General features: G+C 43.1%; 1 protein-coding gene across 1 annotated transcript; it reads right to left on the bottom strand.

Moving 5' to 3' along the window:
- Positions 1–2,962: 2,962 nt before the first annotated feature.
- Positions 2,963–8,527, bottom strand: LOC117857679 (uncharacterized). Its single transcript, XM_034740479.2, has 6 exons — positions 8,185–8,527; positions 7,135–7,248; positions 6,856–7,035; positions 4,827–4,925; positions 4,016–4,258; positions 2,963–3,504 (listed from the first exon to the last, which is right to left on the bottom strand). Exons 2-6 carry the CDS (start codon positions 7,207–7,209, stop codon positions 3,145–3,147), a joined length of 957 nt encoding a protein of 318 aa, XP_034596370.1. The 5' UTR covers positions 7,210–7,248; positions 8,185–8,527; the 3' UTR covers positions 2,963–3,144.
- Positions 8,528–9,120: the final 593 nt, after the last annotated feature.

Here is a 9,120-nt window from a genome sequence, read left to right as displayed (position 1 = left end):
CGATTGTTTTTCCCCCCTAAAACGTGCGTCCATCACTGTTTCCCTTTCTGAACATTCTTCTTCCATCATTTTGATCGCTTGCCCCACTGGAGTGAGCGGAGTGAGGGGGTGTTTGGTTCTTTAAAACCTCCTAAAATTCTTGTCACATCAAATCTTTAGATACTAATTAGGAGTATTAAATATAGATTAATTACAAAATCAATTGCACAAATGGAGGTTAATTTGCGAGATGAATCTATTAAGCCTAATTACTTTATGATTTGACAATGTGATGCTACAGTAAACATGTGCTAATGATGGATTAATTAGGTTTAATAGATTCATCTCGCAAATTAGGCTCCGTCTGTATAATTAGTTTTATAATTAGCTCATGTTTAGTCCTCCTAATTAGCCTCCGAATATTCGATGTGACATGAATTTTAGTCAGACTAGGGTGTTTGGATACTAGGTGCTAAACTTTAGCAGTGTCATATCGGATGTTCGGATGCTAATTAGGAGGACTAAATATGAACTAATTATAAAACTGATTGCAGAACTCTGTGCTAATTTGCGAGACAAATCTATTAAGCCTTATTAATTCATCATTAGCAAATGGCTACTGTAGCACCACATTGTCAGATCATAGACTAATTAGGCTTAATAGATTCGTCTCGCGAATTAGACTCCATCTGCGCAATTAATTTTGTAATTAGCCTATATTTAATACTTCTAATTAACATCCAAACATCCGATGTGATAGGTGCTAAATTTTAGTGGGATGTATCCAAACACCCTAGAAATCCAAACACGCGCTGACTCCGGTTGCAATTTGTATTGGATGAATAGTCAGTGTGACAGGACGTCTCAATCCCGCCTTTTTATCCCGTTTGAGTGTGGAGGCGATTTTGCTATATGGCCTACTACTGTGGAGAGGCAGACCACTCGATCGACCTGTCTTCGGCATGTCAAACTCAAGAGAGGAACATTCATTTATTCTGCTGCTGACAGGAGGTAGGTTCTCATCATCATATGCTCAATGCCAACATCTATCTGTTTTTTTTCCATGAATTTAAATCCTCTAACTTGTATCATTATTTTTTTAAAAAAATGGGGCGGCAAAAGAGTTGCCTATTACATTACAAAGGAAGAGTGTGACTTGCATTATTAAGGATCGATTCAATTATAAACTGCAATTAACAGGGCGGTCTCTCGATTACAAAACTATGATGGCATGATCCATGAGTTCTATGGTTCAGAAACCAAAAACGAAGAAATGGATGAAACTAAAATTAGTGTTAGCTTTTACTCCCTCCGTTCCAAATTGTAGATCATTTTAACTTTTCTAGATACATAAATTTTGCTATGTATGTAGACTTAATGTATATCCAGGTGTATAACAAAAATTATGTATGTATAAAAGATAAAACGGAGACGAGGGAGTACATAATGTTCGAGTTTGAGATTGGAAACTCCTAGCTAATGAACAAATTACTTGTCGGTCCTCGACGACAAACTTAAGAACATATTGATCCTCTTGTGGCAAAGTTAACCCTGGTAGGCGTTTTTGGCCTGTTCCTGCATATACGTACGAGTTCGTTACTGTAGAGAGCACATGAAGTGCACGGCGAGCTACCATCAAGTTGTTCCACCTCAATGCTATGCTAGATGAAGCCTAGAGCCATTCATTTGTGTGGCTCGAAACCAACACACGGGCAATCGGGCTTGAGAAACATGTACACCCAATGACCCAAAGCTAAATTAAAGCCAACAATTTAAGCTCAGTTATTAGCTAAGCGAAATTATTATCTCTTTTAAAAAAGCGCAATCTAAGTTTCATTTTTTTTAAATAATGAAGTTTGGCATCATACTACCTTAAAAAAAAATCACGTGAAAGCAACTTTGGAAGTTGGAACACAAATCCAATCATATTCTCCTTGTAACACAAAAGCCACATTTGTTGCGTTAATTTCTGGCCCCAAATAAAAAGGTTTTAATATTAAAATGCAAGCGTGCCTAATAAAAAAGAAAGAAAAAGAGAGAAACCAAACAGAGGAGCACCTTATTTTGTCACACAAGAAATGCCGTCAGTCACGTCATGGAGCAGTGGGTTAAGATAGCGTAGGATAAGAAGCTGCGAGATGACCAAGTGTCATGACTCATGAGGCGTCGTGTATTGTGCTACTGCTACGACCCGGCCGGGTATGGCCCCGTATGCAACCCTATCAACGACGATCCCACCACCCATCACCTGATCACCCCTGTCCGGAACAAGACACCGAGACACAGCAGCGGATCGAGCGTATGCAACCCCACTTCTCCGAAGCGATCGAGCGAACAAGTACGTGGCAGCGCCGCGGCCACATCGTCGCGCGCCGCCGGCGAGGCAAATCCGAATCCCTCCCCTCTCGCACGCGCGCGAGCGACACCAGCAGGTTTGATCGCCTCTGCTTGTTGGACGCGAGCGAGCGAGCTGGATGGATCGGTCGCTGTTCCTTCCGGTGGCATGCAGCACGGGATGGGCCGGCCATGTGCATGCGGGTCGATGTGGTGGCGCGGGGAAGTCTCTGAACTCGGAAGGGCTTGTGCGTCTTGCTTCGTCAGTTGGATTCATGGATTGGCTACCTGGAGCTGACGCTCCTGTGCTAGCAATTAAAATGAGCGTAGTAGTACTAGACACCTTGGGTTTTAAAATGTACGATTAAGACAAGCTACTTAGTTTAAACGAACTATCAACGTATTCTAAACATCATATACGGAGTATTCCAAGGTTGGGTAAGAAAAATGTTTTGTAAGCCAGAAACAAGATCCTAAAAGGTTATCACCTGTCTCGTATTCGAGACAAATTGCGGTGGTTGGCTAGCTGCTAGACCTTTTATAATTGTTATTAAGTCGATACACGACACGTTCTTTGGCAACATTCAGAAAAATCGGGGAACGGCTAGTGCAACACATATGTGGCTCCTGCCACGAGTAACCGAGCACATGGTTCAAAGGAGTCCATCTTATTGGGATATTCATGCAGTGCATCGCCACTGATGGTCCAGACTCTCTTTCCATATTCTCTATAATATCATGGGCAGCAAATATACATAACTCCTAGACCCGACAGCGTGATCTAACCAGCTTGTAAACTGGCGCAGCCATCGGTCCTGACAATCGCTCCAGTTAGATAGTTGTATGTCGAGTTGGGGCGCCGAGTTCACCATCTTCATGTTTCGGAGAGTCGGTTCCACTGTAGAAGGAGGCCTCACTCGAGGCGTCCGAGTCCGCGCCATTAGTATCCTTCCCTGCTGATTCAAGCAAGCTATCGGTTGAGCTGTGCAAAGATCCCATCTTCTTGTCGTCCTCCTGCATTCGCTCTGCATAGCTGTTGTACTCAAATGTAGCTGGGTTCTTTCCCCCGAATGCTGAGTCGAGCTCCTCAATGTCAAAGACCTCTGCCATTATCTTCTGGCTCTCCGTGTCGTTGGAGTACACAAACTTCACCTTCTTCCGGGTCTCGTGGTCCAGGAATGGCTTCACTATCTGTCAGATGGAATTATGGTCAGAAAGTTGGGCATTTTGATCCTCAACTTAATTGAAAGTGGAAATAATGAACGCAGTGCGTCATTGTATCATGATGAGGGACAAAAGGGTTGAATACTGCTGCCTTTATCCACAAATTGATTCAATGCGGTGCATTTTCAGTATGCAAATGCTGCATTTCATAGAGTTCAATTCCACAGTTTGGGTTCAGGTTTAGCTAACTGCAGAGACTGTAGAAAACATCATGGAATACAGATGAAGAAGATGATTACATTTGAATATAGATGACACAACAAAACTATTTAACTATTTGACAAACAAATCTAACTAGAGAATGGAGGTGCAATAAATAATTGCTGAATCCAATCAGTGTGGACCTATTTATCACAAAATCATGGTAGGCTAGTAGCAATCACTCCTATACGCATACCTATGACAATATGGCGAATATGGCAAAAAACAGAAGAAATGCTGGTTCATAAGTTCACAGAAGAAAGTTGGCTGTGCTCACCTTCCAGAATGATTCAAATATCCTAGGAGGATTGTAAAGGATTGCTAGTCCCAACCTCTCAGGATAACATTCTTGCAAGACATTGACAGTCTCACGGGTCACCTTCAGTGGTGTGCTTCCCAATGTCCAGCACTGGAAATCTGTCAACCACACCATCTTCTCTTGATCTTCTGTCAGGTTCATAATAGCTTTCTCCAGAGAGTAAACTAGATATTTGATCTGCCCTGTTGCTGAGGTAGTGTTCTGTTCCATTAAAAAAAAAACAAGCACACGGTTAGAAAAATAGGTGCTTCACATTTGTTTGACAAACTTTTGCAGCCTAGACTCTACATTGATATTGGTTCATCAAATCAACACAAAAATATCAAACAGCTTATACATAGGTAATCCTCCAAGTAAACTATCAATCATTTAAAATCAACACTTAACACTCCACTGATATTATAAAAAAATTGTCATGGTAACTAAGGGAAAAGAAAGATAGTTTTCAGTGCAAAGCTTGAACTCCTTTTGTTTCTCCCAATAGATTGATTTTATGCTTACATCATCAGGATTGACAGACCACGCACTCTCCATTCGTAGTTTAATACTCATGGACGGGTTTAGCACTTCGCAAGATAACACTACGATTATGGTTATTACAAGCATTAGCAAGATGCTCATAATTAAATTCTAATTTGCATGCATATTAAATGGCAGGTGTATCTAATGCAGAACCATATAAAACACATCTGCGAGATGAACAAAATCTCAACATCTCAAAATGCCAACTCAATTATTTCCAGAAATTTACTGCAGTATCTAAACTAACCTCTAAGCCAGGCCTCAATACAAGAACAGTTCTCCCATGCTTGTCCTTGTAGTCTGCTCTATATATCTTTCCAGTCTCTGCTTCCTGTGCAATATCTTCCTGAAGGTGGTGAAAGGGTGAAACAAGTTATTATGTTGTAGAACAGGAACATGAGATAATTCTTAAGAACAAATACAGGCAGCTTTTGGACTATAAGCTGTCCTCCCAACAATCAATTAAAAAATATCCTTAAACTAGCATCCTGGTGCTCAAACTAATACTGGCTATGCTTATTCCTCCTATACTACACTTCTGGATAGCTTATACTGAACTGCCATGGCTTTTTACTACTGGGTAGAGAAAACACAGGTAATAAGCAATAAATCCTGCCTTATTATCGGGTAAGCACAGTGGGAGTCGGCAATATTGTTATTGGGAAAAGCTCCATTTTACTCCCGTCACCTATCCACTTTGTCCGCTTAACCCCCTGAACAAAATTTAGGCTCACTTTACTCCCCTGAGCTATTTCATTTGGTCCAATCGATCCTTTAATTAAATTTCTCTTTTTTGTTTCTCCATGTACGAGTCGAATTTTGAGTTCAAATTTTGTGAGCAGATACAAAACATGATGCCTTTAAAAATTATAATAAGAATTTTTCATGATTATTTTCATAGGTTAGGAATATTTAACACGAAATTGATCTTAGATATACAAAACTGTACAAATGGTAATCATGAAAAAATGATGATGTATTTTTCTAACATAGAGCATCATGTTATAAGTCAACTGGTAAAATCTGAACTCAAAACTCAATTTGTAAGCAAAGAAACAAAAAAGAAAAATCTAATTACGGGGTAGATTGGACCAAATGAAATAGTTCGAGGGGGTTAAGTGGACAAAGTAAATAGGTGAGGGGAGTAAAATGGACTTTTTCCTATTGTTATTGCCGGCAGCAAAGAATACTTTTTCTGTAGAGTGTTAGTGTTTACATATTTGATTAAAATGCCAGCAGCAAGGAATGCATTATCAGCTCGCAATTCGGGGGGATAAGAGCAACTTTGGCTACACGTTCATCAACTTCACCAAAATGACAGGCGCACATGCTCTACTACTCCCTGCAAGGCTGCGGTTGTAACAAGGTCATCCACATCCAGATCCATGTATCTGGGATCCAAGTGAATAGTGTTTGATTTGATGTGTCATGATTGATTAACGTGCCACTGAGCCATGTATGTGCGATGTCAAGGAGGCGTTGGTGGGGCAGTATGAGCGGCTAAGGTTGGAAGCACAGCACGGACAAGTTCCTCCCTGTCGTAGAATACTAGTATATGCATTCTGCAAGTGTTGTGCTTATACCTCCATGCTGATGTTTGCTTATTTATTTATATGTTATAGTTGAGTTTCTAAGAAAAAGACATACAATTTACAGCAATAATTCTTAGCTGATGACAATATTGGTTACAGTTACAAGTACTTTGATCAAATGTGGGGATGTTTCCTGGCCAATGTCTCTATTTAATATAGGGTGAAAAGCGCATCAACGGACAGATTCAGCGACGGGAAACAAGGGCTAGAAGCAAATTCCAACTGCTCTCCCTTCTTTTAATCAATGTAAACAATAACTCTGTACAGTCCCGTCAATAGCACTATGACCAGGTTAATTGCCAACTCTAACATTTATTGCTCGGTAGTAAGGCAACATTTATTGCTCCTTACATGCATTTGATAGGGATCCAGATTCTCGCAGAATTTCGAATAGGCTCCAACTGATTCTCCCCGAAACATTTCCCTCAGGTGGCATTTGGCAGAGATTCCAGCTAATCTACTGGGAACCTGAAACGTTTCGCGCCGCCAAACACACCCTATGTAAGGGAGTAGCCCTTAGGGGAGATATTCATACCATTTGCAAGCACCTGGACCTAGGTGGGCGGCCTGTCAACTGAGCTACAAGGACCCCAGCCTGGCTGCTTCTTATCAATGTCTGAAAACTGACCTATGTATAGCCCGCAAACACACATACCTTCAATAAAAGGTTTAAAACAAACATACCCAGAAAATGTTTTCCGGCTTGAACGCAAGCCGCCACTTCACAGCTGCTTTCATCATCTTACTAGCTTTCTGCACATTCCAGTTCCTTGCTCGAAGAAATCTTGATAACGAGGCATCCGAAAGGAAATCTTGAATGGCTGCTGACGAGGATTCACCAAGCTCCTTGCGTAGTTCATTTACCTGCTCCATAAAACAGTACAGCTCGTGAGGCCTTCAAATCAAAGAAACTAATTTACTAAAGGATCCTGCGGAGATGTTTAGGCAGGATTGTGCACTTACTTTTTCTTGCTGTTCTTCTAGGGATAAGCCTTTCTCAGTTGTACCACCATTGCTGGATTTGAATAGAAAGGACATTTCAGCACCTTGGTGGAAGCAACACCACTAGATACGTAGCTGCAAGACGTGCAGAAATACTATTATCAGAAGAGTGATGACGCACAAACTAATTCATCAGCTACTTTGTACAAAAGGTCAAAAGACTCAAGTTAACAAAAGAACATAACAGGGAAAAAAAATTCTAGCTGCTCATTACACATTTTAGATCAGGAGGGAGCGCTGGAGCATCAATTTTGTCACAGTGGTGTTCTACTTGATTAAGTATTTTATAGATTTCGGTAGGCAGTGAGAAGGGTTGCCATCTTTTATTCAGCTGCAGCTTTATGAATGCCATACCCAGTATAAAAGTCACATGAACACACATCACGGTCATGGTCTCAATGCAAACAGAAGGAAAACAATCCATATAGCAATATTAAATACAGACAGCAACAGCCTCCACCTGATGATAAATTCAAACACCAAAAATATCCGAAATGGGGGGAATAAATAGGGACCGCCGGCAGGCAAAGTCGATGTCATCCACGATTACCGGGACTGACAGAGAGCAACCATCAGGATGCAACAGCATTCATGGCACTAGCACGGCAGGAGATACTGGAATAGTACAGGCAATTGCTCCTCACATGAGGGAGGACCGGATCTGAGTATCTGGCGCCGTTAACTACCGCCAGGTCGAGATCGAGTCAACGCGACGCGGCAGCTGCCAGTAAGGCAGCTCCGATCCTCCCGGTAGCCGAGAACCGCCGGAGCTGGAGGAACGGATCGAAGCCCCCACCCCGCCTCACATAAACGATAAAACCCAAACCCAAGCGATCTCCAGGCGAGGAAACAAAGCGGCCCGGCGGCGTGGGACTAGCATCACGAATCCGATCTCGCCCGCAGAGCACGGCGCCTAAACCCCGACCCGCTAACAACCGGGAATTCGCAGCGGCCGGGCCGATCGCCGAGAACTGCGATGCAGCAGCAACGAAGGGAGGCAGAGGCACGCACCTGGGTCGTTTCGGCTCCGCCGCGCACGTCCTTGGGAGGGAGCGGCGGCCTAGTGGGGTTGGGAATGGAAGTGTGGAACGGGGTGGGCGACTGGCGACTGCGCGGGGCGGTGGGGAAAGGAATCGAGGGGAAAGGCGTGGGAGATAAAAGAAAAACGGACAGGTGCTCGGCGTTCGGGGCGGGTGGGAGGTCCGCCGCCCCCGGGCGTGGAAGGTGGAGGCGGTGCGGGTCAGCGGGGTGGGATGCCAACAGCCAGAGCGGTGGTGCGGTGGCGCGTCAGGTGTCACCGGGGATGCTGCCGCGCGGCGACCTCCCTGGCCGTGCACCGGCGGGGCAGGGTGTCTGAGACTGGTGGGTATGGTATGATGGCCCGGAGGCCCTGAAGCTGGAGAGATATTTCTGTTTGTACGGCTGGCAAGCTGGACCAACAGATTTGGATAGTGGGGGCAGTCGACGGTGGAGAAACGAGTCATCACTTCATCAGCACGTGTTCTTTCCCCATGATGATTTCTTTCTTTCTTTCACGGAGAGACCAGGGGCCTGTTTAGTTGGGGAATTGGGAGTGGCCAAAGTTTGCATTTTACCATAAATGCACAACTGTAGCATTTTGTTTGTATTTATGAATTATTGTCCAAACATTGACTAATTAGGCTCAAAAGATTCGTCTCGCAAAGTACAATAAAATTGTGCAATTAGTTTTTGATTTCGTCTACATTTAGCATGTACCGCAAGTTTGATGTGACGGAGAATCCTCTTTTTACATAGTGCTAAAGTTGGGAATTTGGGAGCAGCTAAACAAGGCCCAGGACATGTCCACAATGGGAATATGAGATCCTGACCATCACATGTTAACATGGACTTTCGTATATAATTTTTTTTAGAAAACATGTATTTACTGCTAATGACGTATTGGAGTGGTCGTAGACTAACCCATTC

This window comes from Setaria viridis, chromosome 5 (assembly GCF_005286985.2).
Source record: "Setaria viridis chromosome 5, Setaria_viridis_v4.0, whole genome shotgun sequence".
Lineage (NCBI taxonomy): Eukaryota > Viridiplantae > Streptophyta > Magnoliopsida > Poales > Poaceae > Setaria > Setaria viridis.
This window is presented reverse-complemented; position numbering and strand designations above follow the sequence as displayed.